The sequence below is a fragment of the Sparus aurata genome, chromosome 24 (genome assembly GCF_900880675.1).
Source record: "Sparus aurata chromosome 24, fSpaAur1.1, whole genome shotgun sequence".
In the NCBI taxonomy this organism is placed as follows: domain Eukaryota; kingdom Metazoa; phylum Chordata; class Actinopteri; order Spariformes; family Sparidae; genus Sparus; species Sparus aurata.
The window spans coordinates 20,184,073-20,203,397 of record NC_044210.1 but is presented as its reverse complement, the minus strand read 5'-3'; the positions used below and the strand labels follow the sequence as shown (position 1 = coordinate 20,203,397).

At 43.8% G+C, this 19,325-nt stretch overlaps 1 protein-coding gene and 1 long non-coding RNA gene across 2 annotated transcripts in view; both read left to right on the top strand.

The window, feature by feature from the left end:
• LOC115576539 (ribonuclease inhibitor-like) overlaps nucleotides 1-4,278 on the top strand; it is a gene marked incomplete at its 3' end in the record, with an annotated part of 88,944 nt that extends 84,666 nt beyond the window's left edge. Inside the window, exons 5-9 of the mRNA XM_030409069.1 lie at nucleotides 218-391; nucleotides 2,161-2,334; nucleotides 2,816-2,957; nucleotides 3,507-3,614; nucleotides 4,126-4,278. Of these exons, the coding sequence (XP_030264929.1) occupies nucleotides 218-391; nucleotides 2,161-2,334; nucleotides 2,816-2,957; nucleotides 3,507-3,614; nucleotides 4,126-4,278 (751 nt within the window). The remainder of the gene's footprint in view (nucleotides 1-217; nucleotides 392-2,160; nucleotides 2,335-2,815; nucleotides 2,958-3,506; nucleotides 3,615-4,125) is intronic.
• Nucleotides 4,279-18,482: 14,204 nt separating this feature from the next.
• On the top strand, nucleotides 18,483-18,942 carry LOC115576720 (uncharacterized). Its single transcript, XR_003982927.1, has 2 exons — nucleotides 18,483-18,589; nucleotides 18,759-18,942. It is a non-coding gene; the product is annotated as an uncharacterized LOC115576720 (long non-coding RNA).
• Nucleotides 18,943-19,325: the final 383 nt, after the last annotated feature.

The window sequence follows — 19,325 nt, the reverse complement described above, 5'->3', positions numbered from 1 at the left end:
GTCTTCATCTTACTGTCATCAGAAAAAGATCTGGATGTGTTTGACCTGAAGAAATACTCTGCTTCAGAGGAGGCCCTTCTGAAGCTGCTGCCAGTGGTCAAAGCCTCCAAAAAAGCCTTGTAAGTGTGGAGAAGTTTCTTCAGGATGTAGTAAATGTGCTGTTATTGACCCAAATAGAATTATTATTTTCTTTGTCTGCTCATTATTCTTTATCCAGACTGAGTGGCTGTAACCTCTCAGAGAGAAGCTGTGAAGCTCTGTCCTCAGTTCTCAGCTCCCAGTCCTCTAGTCTGAGAGAGCTGGACCTGAGTAGCAACAACCTGCAGGATTCAGGAGTGAAACTACTGTTACCTGGACTGGAGAGTCCACACTGCAATCTGGAAAGTTTGAGGTCAGATCACTGTTTGTTATGAAATCATTTATATATTTGTATAAAAGAAAATTACATTTGCTAAAAAAAATGTTGCTATCAAACTTATTTTATTTTATGTAAATGTAATTTTCATTATTTCAGCTCCTGTACAACATGAACAATGAGGATGAAGAACCTCATTTATGTTTGATATCATATGACTTTGATACCTGGATGTTTATTCTTGATTCAGTCAGTCAAGAGATCATATATACCAGTCATTCCCAGAGACTGGGTCAGAGGATTTGATTTGGGTCGCCACATAAATTAGCAGACTTTCTTTCATAGTCTTTATTTTAAGATTTCTATCTGCAGTACATGTTTGAGCCACATGAGGAGCTTGTTGGTATCCAGTGCTTGATTTGTAAATCAGGAGGTCTTGAGCATAGAGACAGTCCTACTCCAGTGGGTCCTTCCTGTGGACTGCTACAATGGTGCAGAGAAATGGGATGTAGGCCCAGTGTTTTATTTACAACCACAAAAAGCAGCAGGCCACGAAACCCTGTGAAGTGACATGTTCCATCTGTCTGTCTATCAGTCTATCTCTACTCCATTTCAGTGCGATGGACAGCGTCACACTTAGACACACATCGTGATTGAGTTAATCATTTCATTGATTCACAGCTAAAACCCTCTTGCTTGTAGGACTTACAGAGCTCATGTGCCAAAAGTATTTAGACACTAAGAAGCATTGAACCACATTCCAGCATAGTTTGTGACATACACAAAACTCACAGCTTCAGGAGACACTGAGTGACCTGACCGCTCTGTCTCTCTGTGAAAACTGCATTTATTTGATCTCATTCATTATGTGTTTGACACATATATATGTTTTTGTTTGCGCAAGCATTAGATACAGGTGAATAAATAGTTTAGAATGTTAACTTTATTCACAGTTCTGCTCCTTTCAAGTTTATTAGGCCTATTGTGAATTGGTAACTAACAATCTTAAAAGTCGGACCCTCTGGGGTGCTCCTGTAGCTCAGTTGGTAGAGCATGTGCCCCATGTACAGAATCTTTGTCCTCAGCAGCTTCCCAGGGTTTAAGTTCAACCTCTGGGCCATTTGCTGTCATGTCTGTGAGCTGTTCTATATAAATAATCCTCCTCTGTCTTCTTTTTTTCTCTCCAGAATAAGTGGCTGTGAACTGTCAAAGACAAGCTGTGAAATTCTGTCCTCAGTTCTCAGCTCCCAGTCCTCCAGTCTGAGAGAACTAGACCTGAATAACAACAACCTGCAGGATTCAGGAGTGAAGCTTCTGTCGGTTGGACTGGAGAGTCCACAATGTGTCCTTGACACCCTCAGGTCAAGATTCATGATTTTATTTCATTATTTCATGTAACTGTACAATTTGAGCAGGTCTAAACCAGACAGGTTAAACAAAATCAATGAAAAAAAATATATATCACATGTCAGAAGATCCACAAAATAATTACATTTCATCCTGATGGAAGCATGAATCCTGATTGGTCCCGATTTACTAATCTCAACGACCACTGGATGGATTGTCATGAGGTTTGGTTCAGACATTCATGCTCCCCTCAGGATGAACTGTCATTACTTTGGTGATCCTCTGACTTTTCTTCTAGCTCCATCATCAGGTCATCATTTTAATCTGTACAGTATGTTGGCTCATGAACAAATATTTGGAAAACTAATGGCATTTCCATCAGATCAGTTACACTCCTGTGTACTGAATATCAGGACCCTCAGCTGATGTGTGATGTGTGTTGTTTTGTGTGTCCGCAGGCTGTCGGGCTGTGTGATCACAGAGGAAGGCTGTACTTCTCTGGCCTCAGCTCTGGACTCCAACCCCTCCCATCTGAGAGAGCTGGACCTGAGTAACAACAACCTGCAGGATTCAGGAGTGAAGCGACTTTCTGCTGAACTGAAGAGTCCACACTGTGTCCTTGAAACTCTCAGGTCAGGATTCATTACTTTATTTCATTATTTCATGTTACTGTACAATCTGAGCAGGTCTAAACCAGACAGGTTAAACAAAATCAATAAAAAAAAAATATATCACATGTCAGAAGATCCACAAAATAATTACATTTCATCCTGATGGAAGCATGAATGCAGTTTATATAAAATGTGGGTAAGTCAGTCTATTCTGCACTTTGGTCCCGATGTCCTAATCTCAACAACCACTGTATGGATTGTCATGAGGTTTGGTTCAGACATTCATGCTCCCCTCAGGATGAACTGTCATTACTTTGGTGATCCTCTGACTTTTCTTCTAGCTCCATCATCAGGTCATCATTTTAATCTGTACAATATGTCAGTTCGTGAACAAATATTTGGAAAACTAATGGCATTTCCATCAGATCAGTTATACTCTTGTGCACTGAATCATCAGGTCCCTCAGCTGATGTGTGAAGTGTGTTGTTTTGTGTGTCCGCAGGCTGTCGGGCTGTGTGATCACAGAGGAAGGCTGTACTTCTCTGGCCTCAGCTCTGGACTCCAACCCCTCCCATCTGAGAGAGCTGGACCTGAGTAACAACAACCTGCAGGATTCAGGAGTGAAGCGACTTTCTGCTGAACTGAAGAGTCCACACTGTGTCCTTGAAACTCTCAGGTCAGGATTCATTACTTTATTTCATTATTTCATGTTACTGTACAATCTGAGCAGGTCTAAATCAGACAGGTTAAACAAAATCAATGAAAAAAAAATATATCACATGTCAGAAGATCCACAAAATAATTACATTTCATTCCTGATGGAAGCATGAATGCAGTTTATATAAAATGTGGGTCAGTCAGTCTATTCTGCACTTTGGTCCCGATGTCCTAATCTCAACAACCACTGTATGAATTGTCATGAGGTTTGGTTCAGACATTCATGCTCCCCTCAGGATGAACTGTCATAACATTGGTGATCCTCTGACTTTTCTTCTAGCTCCATCATCAGGTCATCATTTTAATCTGTACAATATGTCAGTTGTGAACAAATATTTGGAAAACTAATGGCATTTCCGTCAGATCAGTTATACTCTTGTGCACTGAATCATCAGGTCCCTCAGCTGATGTGTGTTGTTTTGTATGTCTGCAGGCTGTCGGGCTGTCTGATCACAGAGGAAGGCTGTACTTCTCTGGCCTCAGCTCTGGACTCCAACCCCTCCCATCTGAGAGAGCTGGACCTGAGTAACAACAACCTGCAGGATTCAGGAGTGAAGCGACTTTCTGCTGAACTGAAGAGTCCACACTGTGTCCTTGAAACTCTCAGGTCAGGATTCATTACTTTATTTCGTTATATCATGTTACTGTACAATTTGAGCAGGTCTAAACCAGACAGGTTAAACAAAATCAATGAAAAAAATATATATCACATGTCAGAAGATCCACAAAATAATTACGTTTCATCCTGATGGAAGCATGAATGCAGTTTATATAAAATGTGGGTCAGTCAGTCTGTTCTGCACTTTGGTCCCGATGTACTAAGCTCAACAACCACTGTATGGATTGTCATGAGGTTTGGTTCAGACATTCATGCTCCCCTCAGGATGAATTGACATTACTTTGGTGATCCTCTGACTTTTCTTCTAGCTCCATCATCAGGTCATCATTTTAATCTGTACAATATGTTGGCTCATGAACAAATATTTAGGAAACTAAGGGCATTTCCATCAGATCAGTTACACTCTGGTGCACTGATTCATCAGGTCCCTCAGCTGATCTGTGATGTGTGTTGTTTTGTGTGTCTGCAGGCTGTCAGGCTGTGTGATCACAGAGGAAGGCTGTACTTCTCTGGCCTCTGCTCTGGACTCCAACCCCTCCCATCTGAGAGAGCTGGACTTGAGCTACAATCATCCAGGAGACTCAGGAGTGAAGCAGCTGTCTGCTCGACTGGAGGATCCAGGCTGCAGACTGGACACTCTCAGGTATGAAGAGTCCTGCTGCAGCCACAGACAGTCAGTAGCCATTTTTATACTGGGCAGCAAGCTGCCAATTTGGCTGTCCTTTTTGAGGCTAGGTCCGCGGATTTCGACAGAAGGCGGTAAAATCGGGGTCTGTTTTGGTCCGGCAATATGATGCCTCAGATACCCTCAGATGGTAAATTTATTGCCACCTCCATTGCTACGTAAATCTGAGCCGTCGGTGTGCCGGCCTCTGCGTGAGATGGGCGGAGTTGTCGATGACCTGCACTGTTGTGCGACCCACAGCCGGCGAGTTTTAAACCAGGAAACAGCTGATCACAGCAGTCAGTCCGTCACTTCATCCGCGGACGTCAAGATAAGCAACTGGACAGCCGCTGAGATCCGGGAGATGCTAGCGTCTCCTCGGTCTCTGCAGATGTCTTCGTTGTCCGCTTGTTGTTGTAGTGGTGAGCTACTAACGGTCCCTACTTTCAAATTAAAAGCTCCCCACTAAGAACCCAGCTCTGAACTCCAATGGGGTGAAATGTAAAGCTCTTATCTTGAAGACAAATTCAACTTGCTTCGTGCTTCACGTCACGTCACATGTTTACGCCTACCCCAGTGGCGGCCAAGTGGCAGCTTTTTAGAAAACAAGGAATATTACACCTCCTTTTAGAAAGACAGGGCGGCACATTGCAGCCTTAGCTTGCTGCAAATGTGTCACCTTTTCTATCTAAAAGGGGCTAATGTGATAGAGGAGGAATAGCTGGAAACATATTCTTGTTTTGGTTAATTGTGGATTTGAGCATTATGTAAACAATCAGACATGTAGGACACCTTTTTCATTTGCCAACAACATAAATACTTGTTGACCATAAAATGGAGATGTTTATGTATTGTTCTCCACAATTGCGTCTTAGTAATAATTCTCCACTTGCACAATGTAGTATGACATGTATGCACTTTATGATCTGCGTATCCTTTTGCTTTTGGTCCCATCTCGACATGTTTACACTGACTGGCCAGAACATTAAAACCACTGACAAGTGAAGTGAATAACAATGATCATCTCTCAATGCAACGTTCTGCTGGGAAACCTTTGGTCCTGGCATTATTATTATGTTACTAGTTTACTGTTTTATGTACAGTGTTTTTAACTGTTTTAATGAACAGTAAAATATTGACAATACATACAAAGCAAACCGTAAAAAGTAAAGTATTTTCATGAAGCTACGGATAAAAATCGCTGAAATAACTCTAGATGTATACTGTACAGGTGGAACATGAAGCAGAATGACGTGCAGTTTGTAAAGCAGATACACTGTTATGATACATTGTGCAAGTGTAGACCTGTTGCAGTTTAAACAGATCTCTGCATGTTAATGAACTGTTTATCATTTTGTGAAATGTACTTTTGCCCTCTTCCCTGGGATTGATTCGTACTGACTCAGGTCCAGGACATGTGTAGCCTAGCTTAGCACAAAGACTGGAAGCAAGGGGACAGTGCTAGCCTAGCTCCATGAGAAGAGAAATATAAACCTTCTTATAACTCCAAAGTAATTATATTTATTAAATCTGTTTTCAAACCTGATGACCACAGGACAGGACTTTAAAGATGCTACACTCATTTTAGGGGTTAATGTTACAAAAATTAATTGAAAACTAAAAGTGAATAATTTAGAGCTGCAATGATTACTCGAATAATTCGATTACAAAAAATGATCGAGGCAAAATCTCTGCCTCGAGGCTTCTTTTAATTCCTATCATCCGCGTGATGTGGTCTGCTTAGCTCAAGGATCATGTTTCCACACGGACTCTGTTTGCGGACACAGAGACTGCTTTCAGTCAGTCATTCAGTTAGCCAAGAAGATAACAAAGTGCAGCGTGTCTACTGCAAAGCAGAACTGGAGTCCAACAACAGCACGTCAACAATGATTCATCTGAACTGAAAGCATCCAGCTGTTAACACCAGCTCACCAAGCGTCGCCGACACAAGCTAACGTAAACACTGATGTTAGCTAACTTCACGTAGCCTAGCATCGCTAGTTAGAGCATATGGTATTTGTAGAGGCTGTAGCCTGATGTCAGTATGACCAGATATCATGTTAAGATGTGGGAACTACTTCGTGTTAAAGTGCAAGAGAGTACACACACACACACACACACATACATCTCGTCTGTCTCACTCTCCCTCACACACACAATCAAACACACCCACCTTTACTCCCGGTGTTAGGAATAGTTGGAATACATACCTGTATGTTTTTTTTTTTCAGGAATAAAAGCAAGTAGCTTGGTCTATTTAACAGGCTGTCATTTTCGTTATGTTTTATTTGGTGTTATTGTTTAATAATGCAAAATTATTTTTTTATTAGATTACTCGATTAATCGATGGGATAATCGGTAGAATACTCGATTCTAATTAATTCAAAGCCTTCTGTATTTAAGAAGTGTTGCTTTTACATTAGATAGATGCGTATAACCTGTCAAACACCACGGCCATCAGTGAGATCTGGGCTTGATTATCGTCCTCAGTCTTTCAAGTCAAATCATACATCACACCTGTCGCCATGTAAATGTGAAAATTTCATGCACTGTAAAAATGTGCGTAAGATATCAGTGATGTTCCGGATCACTGTTTGAAGTCACCTCCTAACGTGCTGCCTGCTACACACTGACCAGATGTCCCGCTTTGTTCCGCGTCCCACATATTGAGATGATGCCCCGCAATTTCATTGGCTCTAGTTTTAAGGCCCCCACACACCGCCCAGACTCAAGCCAACAGCCAACTGCCTTTATCTGACCACTCTGTTGCCTCTTGATTGACCCGTTCGGCAGAGAAGTTGCATTGAACACACCGCTTCGACGCACTGCCAGCTCCACAGTAGCGTGTATGTTCTGCGCTTGCATGAGATGCAATAAGCAGGTGGCTCTAGTGTTGAAGACGCTGGACTAGAGGTTTATGCACACAACTCTCTTTACTTACGATCAAAACTGACTTAACTATTTCAGACAAAAACAGCTGCATACTAAACATGCAGCGAGGCATTGCCAAACGAACACAGATTAATTAGTCCTGAACGGACATAATAACAGCTAGTCTCATGCCAGTACTCCAAAACATGAAAACAATCATAACAGACGTGGTCCCAAAAGTTTCCAACGCAGCTGAACACACCGAACAGATTTGTTCCCGACCTCGTCCGAGTCTCCCCAAATGCTTCAGACGTCCAACGGTTGGCCTGGTGTGTTCCTGCCTTTAAGTCAAACCACTGCAGGACAGATGCTTCCTCTAAAAATGTGTCATTTATCCAACAAGTCATAACTCAGGAAGGGCTTAACATCGTAGGCAGATATATTTTAGTGTTTGTAGTATAATAGACATGAGTACAACAACACATGCAGGTAAGTGTGACAGGGAAGTGTATTAAATACACAGATAACAGCCCGACCAATTTATCGGCCGATATTAGGGATTTTCCAAACTATCGATATCAGCATTCATAATGGCCAGTAAATGAATATTTGAAAAATAAAATCAAAACGAACAAAACACCCTTCAATCATGTTATGAGTGTTGGCGTCCACCAGAGGGCGCTCTACAACAGGTCGAGTCTGTGCCTCCTGATTGACAGACAGGACGGCCAGTCAGAGATCTTCTTGTACGGGTCACATGTCACCATGCCTTCGCAAACACGCTAGCTACCATCGCTATTCTGAAAGAAGGGGAATATTAAGAGGCACTTTCGAACTGTTCATAAAAAGTACGACACTGACTTCCCTCCGAAAAGCGAGCTGAGGCCGACACCGAAGCAAGTGTGTTTATATACAGACGTGCTGTTCCCTCCGTGCTGACTGACAGGCGCTCCATTTGTTTTGTTTGCAGACTGCGAGTGTTTCTCACTGCAGATAGACGAGTCGACAGATGGCAGTGATACAGCCCAGCTGTGTGTTTTTATTTTCATGGTGTTTACAGATATGACTGCAAACGAGGAGCTATTAACATTACTGCCCATGAAATAACACACGTGGGGAGAGTTCATTTTTCAGTCATTCAAAAACTTCAGTGAGAAACCCACCAGCTCTGGTGTGTAAACTGTGTGCAGTACTGATGGCTGTTTGTCACCTGTGTGCAGTACTGATGGCTGTTTGTCACCTGTGTGCAGTACTGATGGCTGTTTGTCACCTGTGTGCAGTACTGATGGCTGTTTGTCACCTGTGTGCAGTACTGATGGCTGTTTGTCACCTGTGTGCATTACTGCTGTCACTTTTTATGTGCAATACCAAGAGTTACATTACACTCTATATATCAGTTATGCATTGTGTTATATAAAGTATACTCTGTGTGTGTATGTATAGATAAATAGATGTTTAGTATTTTTTATGTAGGTAGATCATTTTGAACTGGTCATTTTGAAAGTAGCTGGCAAGCTAAACAGTGTGTGCCCCCCTGATGTACAACGTCCCTGTTGGCAACACGTTCAGAACGCCACAAACCCTGTAATACACGGATGTAATTTGGGGGGGGACACAGTGGACGCTGCACTTTTTCAAAAGGCCGTTTTAGTCCCCTGAAGTTTTTACCGTCCAAAAACAATGTTACGCTGTAGTAAACAGAAACATAAAGCACTAGGATCAAGCGGAAAACAGCTGCTCAAGCTGAAGCCTGTTTCCCTGAGTTTAGACCCGCCCACAAGCTCCTCGATTGGCTCTGCTGTTTCTTGTGTGATTGGCCGTCCCCGCTGTCACTCCATCTTGCTTGCACACTGTCTGCTAGTTGCCCAGGAGTCCTTATTAATCTGCTACTGTATGTTGGCCGTTTGTTCTGCCTGGGTGACGTCAGCTAGAAGGATTGTAATATCAGAGGTTTCATTTACATTAACGTTTGAATCTGTGTGTGTGTGTATGTGTGTGTGTATGTGTGTTTGGTAATCACGCGCAGCCAGCCAGGATGTCTAAAAAAAGAAAAGTGTACATAAGAGACTTTGAGTGTCGGTCGGCTGCAGAGTTGGTTTAAAGGCTGTTGTAACTAAAGACAGCAGACGACACATTTATTTATTTCAGCCTCTCAAACAGACGCATGTATCACAGAGGGACACTTGTTGTTCACTACAAGGTGTACAGACCTGCAGCCCACACACACCCGCTATAAAGCAGCAAACAGTAACACAATCATTTGATCATTGTGTCCCGTATGAGGAGAAAGGGTCCCGGTGGTCAGCTGCTATGGATGCAGTCACGCTGCATATCGTTAAAGACATGCTGCCCGTATATACAGAGGAGCCGGAGCTTCATCATCCACACGCTGAACACTTTGGACCTCAGGTTTGTGCTACGAAGCCACAACGAGCCTCGAGCCAGAGGAAGCAGACAGCTCGTGTTCCTGGTCAAAGATGTGTTAAAAAGACAACCAGCACACACCTCATGTCCTGTTCATCTACATCATATCATGTTTCATTTAGTTTACGGACCTTCAGGGATATAAAATACTGTTGGGAAACAAAACGCACCTTTTGCAAAATAAAGTATTTAATAAAAGTTATGTTCACACTTTATTAATACCAATATGGAAACTGATCTGTTTTTATAATAGCAAGCAGTCTGACATGTTAAATATATGTTTACAAAAGCAGTTTATCAAAAAGGGACACATTCTTTCAAAAAGATGCACTTTTATGTATTTTTTCAGGCGAGTTCAAAGCTGCACTGTTTACACTGGCAGGGCACATTTGTTTAAAATAAAAGCATTGCAATAAATGCAATGCTTTTAGTATTTTCTTTGTCATTTGAAGTTTGTTTTGGAGAAGGAAAAATAAAATGATTAAAATAAAGATTAGATTTTTAGGCCAGCCCTAAAAGGAATAAACAGTTTGTGTTGCTGAAGCAGGTTAAAGATGCAGAAGAGCAGCTGGTTTGTGTCATCACATTAATAGAGGGAGTGAAAGTTACATGAAGTAACATCTGTGCCTCCAACAAAGAGGATCCACATTGTTTCATGGTATAAATAAGGTCTTGGGAGACATGGATGGACATTTAATGTTAGCAGGAGATTTTAATGAAGTGATGGATCCCATCCTGGATAAAAGAAGGTCTAAGAGTCCCTGAGGACCAAAGATAGAGAGGCATCATATGATAAAAGAAGATATGGCACTAACAGATATATGGAGGCTCACTGACCACATGAGACGGAATATACCTTTTATTTTAATCACTGTCACAAATCTCATTCCAGAACTGACCTGTTCTTAATAGCAGATTCCTGATAAATAGTGTAGTTATCTGTGACAGGAGAACAGTTGCCATGACTGATCATGCAGCAGTGGAATTCTGTTTAAAGGTGGAGCTGGAAACAGGCGGAGGCCCAGATGGAGAATGAACACCTCATTACTGCAGGACAAACCTCTCAACACATCGATGGGGAGGATTTAAAATCTGTTGTTGAAATTAATATTGGAAGCACAAAAGAAATTAAAACTGTTTGTGTTTTCCCTGTGAAGGAAATTAAATTAAAGGAAAATTATTATTATCATTATTCAGAGTCACAATATCAGGAACTTTGTAAGATGAAATTCCAGCTGCATGAAATTAAATTAAATAAAAAAGAAGATTAAAAACTAACTTTGATGATGGTGGAGAGAAAACTGTGAAAATATGAGCCAGAGCAGTAAAACAGAAGGACTTTTCAGACACCATCCAGCCATTAAACAGAGGGAAACCTGAGTTACCTCTGTTAGAGATGTTAATAAGGTATTTCAGCAGTTCTGTTAGAAACTGTAATCATGGACAGCTGAGCAGTATTGATCAGAAGGAGCAGGAAATGTTCTTTTCTAACACTGACATGTCTAAATGACTCTGACAGCAGAGAAACTAGAGTCTCTGATAACTGAGGGTGAAATAAGGAAGGCTGTCTCATTAACCAGGAAATCACCCAGTTATTACATATTCCCTGCTGAATGTTATAAAGAGTATAAAGATATTCTCGCTCCAGTTCTGCAGAAGGTGAATGATATCGAAATGTTTGAATACTCAAATATTGTGCAGAGACAGGAGACACAGAGGACTGGATGGACACTGAGGAACATTTGTGTTCATCATTTAATCCGATTGTCTCAACGAGTCGACACAACAAATCCAGTTGTTGTTCACTCTGAGGAAGTCTGGACCAAAATACATCAAGTAAATAAGTTATCACATTATGTACAAACGTTTGATTCCTTCTGGAACGATCCTGCAGATAAATACCTGCAAATGATAAACTGTGTATCCTCTCAATGTAAAGAAATCATAGAGAATCAATCTCTGGATTATTATGAAGGCCACAGGAATGTCAGACAGCTTCACTGTTTAATAAATGAAGTAAGTGTTGTGTCAGTGGTGAATCCTCTGATGTGTTGTGGCAGAGGGACGTGAGAACAGGTTTTAATCAGGAGAAACGTCTGCAGATCATGTTGAGTGGAGAATATGTGAGAGAGGAAAGTTCTTACAGAATAAGATTATACATGAGATTACCAACGAGACTCTCAGGAGGAAACTGATGAAGACGATCCTACACTGTATATCAATCAATCAATCAATCAATCAGACTGTATGTATAGAGCACTTTTCATGCATCATAATGTAGCACAAATGTATCCAGCTACTTAAACACAGTAAGTGAAATAATAAATGAATGGTAATAAATAAAACAGGGCACTAACAACAGGTATTGTGGAGCTGAGGAAACACGAACATTGATGTATTTCACTGAGGAGACACGAGAATGAAATAAGACAAAATGATAAAACACTAAAACTAAGACTGATAAAATAATAAAGGAGGTTAAAAGTCTAAAACTGAGACAACGAGACAATAGCTTGTTGTCACGATCAATATCCAGACTTTAACGTCTGAACTAAACACAAATGAACCAAGCTAACGTCTGCAGCCATCAATAATAACTGTTACAGCAGCTAATCAGCCGAGATCTGAGGAGCTGCTGTCAACTCTGAGAGAGGTGTGTGCAGCAGAGTCAGTAAATGTTGGATCTTAAAGCTGCCATGTGAAAACTACATTACAGCTTTTATTTTGTAGCCTGCTGCAGTGTGATTATTGGAAGGACTTTCAGAATAAAAGGGGAATGTAAATGATGAACAGTAGCCGTGTGCAGTGATATAGATCATTGAGGATGACAAACACTGAGATGCATCGAGAATCGTCCACAGCTGAATCGTAATGGAATCGTGAGGCCGCTGAAGATTCACACCTCTAAAATGTTTGTGTGAAAGGGCGACCGGTGAGCGGCTGGATGATGCCGAAGAAAAGTCGAGGAGATGGTCAGGTTTTCCAATTTTACATTTTCTTTATTCACTGCACTCAGATATCAGGCAACAGACGAAAGTATGGTGAGCGTCATAGGTTTAACCAGCAACACCGACAGATGGTAAAATGGCGCCTTATATACTGTGCTACCAATTAACCATGACTGGACTCTTCCACTACTGAGGTAAATTTACATCTGCCCAAATGGCTATTCAACCAAGTGACACTTTCCCCTTTTACCTTTAGCACAAACGCTTCACCCCTCTTCTGTTCCTGATGTGCCCCTGCCAATAAATCTATAAAATACATTTACAATAAATAACAGAACCACCAAACATTTGAAATCCCCCCCCCCCCCCTTCCTATCCGGCCACTTGGTCTCTCCCGGAACGTTTATCACGGTGCCCGTGCCCCCGGGGGAATCTTTTGGCCGCGCACCCTGGAGCAGACACAGGACCGGACAGGTAAGTGTTAACACAAACAACTTCGTACTCGTACAGCATTCACACTTATACCACCCGCTATTGCACCACACATATTTACCAATAAACTCTGCACATGCTTCACACTGTTATCCTCTCAATTACACACAGTCTTTCCGTCGGAGCTCAACTTCGCTCTACTCTCTTGCAGGCGGAGTCGATTGCCGAGTGCCGCACCTGCCCGAAGACATGCAATCACCTGCGGTCACAAGGTCTAATAAATAACTCAACTATTCAATAAAAGAGTACTGTAAATATCTGTATGAACTGTGCAAATACGCAATGTGCAAAATGTACTGTGCAAACTTGGCAAATAAAGTGCTATCGTGACTAAAGTGCCAAGTGCCGTCATTACTGTACCTTCCGAGTTATTGTGCAAAAGAACATAATTACCCACATGTGCAAAATGTACAAGTAACGAAATGCACTTCGTTACATTTCCTCCCCCCTCTCCCGAAGGAGAACAGTACCTCAGTCCTCAGACATTCTCGACAGACAGTCTGCCACCACATTGGACTTCCCTGACCTATAATGAACAGTGAAGTCGTACGGCTGCAGGGCCAGGTACCACCCAGCAATACGCATGTTGGCATCCCTCATGCGATGCAGCCACTGCAAAGCTCGGTGGTCAGTCTCCAAGAAAAAATGTCTTCCCAGCAGATAGTATCTGAGGGTGTCGATTGCCCACTTCATCGCCAAGCACTCCTTCTCCACCGTCGAGTATCTTCTCTCCCTGTCCAGCAGTTTCCGACTCAAGAACACCACAGGTCTGTTCTCTCCCTCCACCTCCTGCAGCAGCACCGCTCCCAGGCCCACTCCAGAAGCATCTGTCTGCAGGGTGAATGGCTTGTCGAAGTCTGGACTGTGGAGCACCGATTGAGTGCAGACGGCATCTTTGAGGTCTTGGAAGGCTCTGTCACACTCCTCTGTCCATCGCACTTTGTTGGGTGCTGAGGCTTTGGTCAGGTCATTCAATGCCACCGACCTGTCCGCAAAGTGAGGCACAAACTTCCTGTACCAACCCACCAGGCCCAGGAAACTTTTAACCTTTCTCTTAGTGGTGGGGACTGGGAAAGAATGGATGGCCTCCACCTTCCCCAGTTGTGGCTTAATCTTCCCGAAACCAATGATGTAACCAAGGTACGCTACTTCTCTTTGGGCCACAGCACACTTGTGAGGGTTGATTGTCAGGCCAGCTGCTTGGATTCTCTGTAGAACTTGTTGTAGGTGGAACCTGTGCTCCTCCCAAGACTGGCTGAAAACAACCACGTCATCCAAATATGCTGCCGAAAAGTCACCAACATCCCTCAGCACGTGGTCCATCAGTCTTTGGAATGTGGCTGGCGCCCCCTGGAGCCCGAATGGCATGACCTTGAACTGATACATCCCAAAAGGGGTCTTGAAAGCAGTCAGTTCCCTAACCTCTGGTGCCAAGGCTAACTGCCAGTAGCCTTTGCTCAGGTCCAGCGTTGTGATGTACTGAGCTCTGCCCACTCTCTCCACCAGATCGTCTATTCGGGGCATGGGGTAGGGGTCAAAACTGGAAACTGCATTCAGGTATCTGAAGTCAATGCAGAATCTAAGAGATCCATCTTTCTTTGGCACCAGCACAATAGGACTACACCACTCACTGCAGGAGACCTCGATTATCCCCAGCTCCAACATCAGCTTGATCTCCTTCTGCAGAACAGGAATCAATCGCTCAGGGATCCTGTAGCTCTTTTGGCGGACTGGAACATTTTCCATCAGCCGAATCTTATGCTGGACCAAAGAGGTGAATCCTGGTGTTTCTTTGAAAAGTTCTGGGTCAAGTAGGGGCTTGACCTCTGCCTGCTGTGTGGGAGACAGATGTGACACATCAACCTCAAGGGGTTCTGCCGCAGCAGTGTTTGTTGGAAAAAATTTCTCATTTGTGTCCTCATCCTGAACAGCCCGCACAAACAACTGTTGGACCACAGGCTCCGGCCGAACCTGGAACTCTTTAAGCAGATTGACATGGAAGTTCTGGTACTTTTTCCGCTTTTCTGGCATATACAGTTCATAAGTCACATTACCCACTTTTTTGGAGACTTCATATGGCCCATGCCATTTTGTCAGCAACTTGCTGTCACTGGTTGGCAGCAGTAACAGCACCTTTTGGCCAGGATTGAAGACCCTCTCCCTGGCCTTCCGATCATACCAGGCCTTCTGGTTTTGCTGAGCCGACCTCATGTTCTCCTGTACCAGTGCTGTCATTTCCTCCAGTTTCTCTCTCATTTTGACAACATATGCCACCACATTGTCTCTTTCTGGCTTTGGGCTTTCCCAGTAGTCTTTTAGCAGGTCCAACGGCCCCCTCACTTGGCGGCCATACAACAGTTCAAAAGGTGAAAATCCTGTTGATGCTTGGGGAACTTCCCGGTAGGCAAACAACAGGTATGGCAGCCACTGGTCCCAATCAGCACCTGTATGTGAGACAAACTTGCGTAGCATGCTTTTCAGTGTTTGGTTGTAGCGTTCAACCAGACCGTCCGTCTGGGGGTGGTAAGGGGTGGTCTTAATGCCCTTCACTCCTAACACTTGATACACCTGCCGCAATAGTTTTGACAAAAAATTTGTCCCACAATCTGTGAGGACCTCCTTAGGGATGCCGACCCTGGAAAACAACTGTAAGAGGCAGTTTGCTACCTGTCTGGCCTTGATGGATTTGAGAGGAAAAGCTTCAGGGTACCGGGTTGCATAGTCACACATGACTAATATGTAGCGATGACCTGAGGAGCTTCTCTCTAAGGGTCCCACAATGTCCATGCCTATTCTCTCAAAAGGGGTGTCTATGATTGGTAAAGACTGCAGCTGGGCACGTGCTACTCCTTTAGCCGAGGTGAGCTGGCATGTTTCACAAGAACTGCAGAACTGGGAAACTTGGCTATACATCCCTGGCCAAACAAACCGACCTCCAATTCTATTCAGGGTCTTCTGGAAAGCCATGTGACCGGCCCATGGGATAGAATGACCAAGCTCCATGACTTTATGCCTGAACTGTTGTGGAAGTGCTAAAACCTCAGTCTTTCCCTTCCGCTGATACAGCAGTCCCTGTTTAATCACATAGGTAGCCTCATGTAGCCAGCTTGAGTTACCCTGCTTAACCCCTTCAACCTCAGTCACCTTGTCGAACCACTGTTTCAGTGTGGAGTCCTGTTTTTGCAACATCCCTAAATCTGGGGGAAAGTCAAATTCTGGCATACCAGGGGGTTCGGTTGGGCCTTCAGATTCTTTCCTAGGGGCACCGAGCAACTTTTCCCTCCTTCTTTGTGCTTTTGGCTTTGATGGTTTTACCTGGCCTGCCTCCCAGTCTTCCCCAAAAAAAGGCAACTCCCTGAGGTCTCCCTTTATCCTCTGTGCTCTTGTGGTGACATTACAGGGTTTGACTGTGTCTGAACTCTCAGCCTCATCTCCACACCTGTCAGACTCATACTCTGCCTGTGACCTCTGAACCTCATCAGCCCTCATGTCCCTCTCACAATCTGCCTGCTGCACCAGATCATAGAGAGTGGGCACGTCGTTGCCTAGAACAACTGGATATGGCAGTGTTGGCGCTAAAGCTACAGACAGAAGAAACGTCTGGCCTCCTGCTGTCAGATAGACCTCAGCTGTGGGGTAAACATGTTCATCTCCATGAATGCATCCTATCCTTGACCTGTCCTCACTCCACTTTTCTCTGGGCACCAAACTGGACACAACCACTGTCTGATAGCATGCTGTATCCAGCAAGGCTATCTCCCGCTGACCATTTATCAGGACTGGTGCTGTTCTGCCTGCCTTACTCACAGTGTCTACTCTCACTGGCCTTGGAACTGAACACAGGAGAGCTGGCTTAGTGTGATTAATGGTTGGGCAAAATTGTTTAGTGTGGCCTAAGCCATTACAGTGGTAGCACCTGACTTCCTGTTTGACAGATCTGGGTGGGGGCTTTTTAACATTGCTTGGGGCTTGAGGAGTAAACTGCCTACTACTAGGGAAACCCCTACTTTGTGGCTGACCAGACCCCTGTTCACCCCCATAGGACTTACTTGGATAGGTCTGGTGGTTTTCCCAGCCGAACGTGGCCTTCCGGCTCCCTCTTCTGGCCGACATGAAGACCTCTGCTAGGCGAGCTGCATCCTCTGCTGTCTTGGCGTCATGTTCTTTTATCCATATCTCCAGCTCTGGATGGACCATCCTCAGGAACTGTTCCAGGATAATAGTCTCTGATATTTCCTTTACAGTTGATTTTTCTGGCTTCACCCATTTGGAGAACAAATCTTTCAGCCGAACATACAGTTCTCGTGGGGTCTCACCTGGATCAATCTTCAGGGACCGGAATCGTCTTCGGTAGGTATCTGGAGTTATCTCGTATTTTGTCAGAATCGCCCCTTTAACTTTATCGTAGTTTTCAGAGTCTTTAATGTCCATCAGAACATAGGCACTACGAGCTTTGCCAGTGAGTAAGGGAACAAGGCGCACGGCCCATCCATCTTTGGGCCAGCGACAGACATAGGCCATTCTTTCAAATGTAGTCAGAAAATGTTCAATGTCATCCTCTGCGGACAACGGAAGCAGTTTGGGCTCCCTGTGGGCTAGGAATGCTCTCCCTGGCCTGAAATTTTGGCTGGTCATCTCACCTAGCACTTCATCATCATCGTCATAATCGTCGTCACCATCACCATCATCATCAGCTTGGTTTCCATACTCATATCTATTTTCTTCTCCCATCAGGTTTACTTGCTGCTGTATTTGTGAAAATTGATGTTGCATGCTTTTCCATCGCTGTTCTTGCCGAGCAGACTCTTTCTCCATCTTTTGTTCTTTTACAGCCTGAGATCGAACAAGATTTTTCAGCAGATCTGTCAGTTCTTCCAGCTTCTCTTCTGCTGTAGACTCTGGCCCAGGACCTGTGTCAGCTGATGTGCACGCTCCATCATCTGGTTCCTGCTGTCCATCCGTCTTTCCTTTTCTTGTCATCATGGTTTTTTTTTTTTTTTGGTGTGGGCCCCCACTTCTGACACCACTTGTGAAAGGGCGACCGGTGAGCGGCTGGATGATGCCGAAGAAAAGTCGAGGAGATGGTCAGGTTTTCCAATTTTACATTTTCTTTATTCACTGCACTCAGATATCAGGCAACAGACGAAAGTATGGTGAGCGTCATAGGTTTAACCAGCAACACCGACAGATGGTAAAATGGCGCCTTATATACTGTGCTACCAATTAACCATGACTGGACTCTTCCACTACTGAGGTAAATTTACATCTGCCCAAATGGCTATTCAACCAAGTGACACTTTCCCCTTTTACCTTTAGCACAAACGCTTCACCCCTCTTCTGTTCCTGATGTGCCCCTGCCAATAAATCTATAAAATACATTTACAATAAATAACAGAACCACCAAACATTTGAAATCCCCCCCCCCCCCCCCCCCCCTTCCTATCCGGCCACTTGGTCTCTCCCGGAACGTTTATCACGGTGCCCGTGCCCCCGGGGGAATCTTTTGGCCGCGCACCCTGGAGCAGACACAGGACCGGACAGGTAAGTGTTAACACAAACAACTTCGTACTCGTACAGCATTCACACTTATACCACCCGCTATTGCACCACACATATTTACCAATAAACTCTGCACATGCTTCACACTGTTATCCTCTCAATTACACACAGTCTTTCCGTCGGAGCTCAACTTCGCTCTACTCTCTTGCAGGCGGAGTCGATTGCCGAGTGCCGCACCTGCCCGAAGACATGCAATCACCTGCGGTCACAAGGTCTAATAAATAACTCAACTATTCAATAAAAGAGTACTGTAAATATCTGTATGAACTGTGCAAATACGCAATGTGCAAAATGTACTGTGCAAACTTGGCAAATAAAGTGCTATCGTGACTAAAGTGCCAAGTGCCGTCATTACTGTACCTTCCGAGTTATTGTGCAAAAGAACATAATTACCCACATGTGCAAAATGTACAAGTAACGAAATGCACTTCGTTACAGTTTGTTACATGAAGAATGCAAAAGTCAAATGTAGTTTGTTTTCTAAAGTGCACATAGCACTCCTTCATCCTCCACCATTGATAGTGGCCTCATGTGTGTTAGCAGCATACTGAGGAAACCATCAGTCAGAACAGCTGCTGGCTGTGGTGTCATGGGGCGTCCTTCCTCACAACGTAGTCACCATGTTGACTTGTTTCTGTGTCAAGTGACACACACAATATTATATCATATCAGTTTGCATAGTAGCACAATTGACATGAAGCTCAGTGAACTCAGTGCA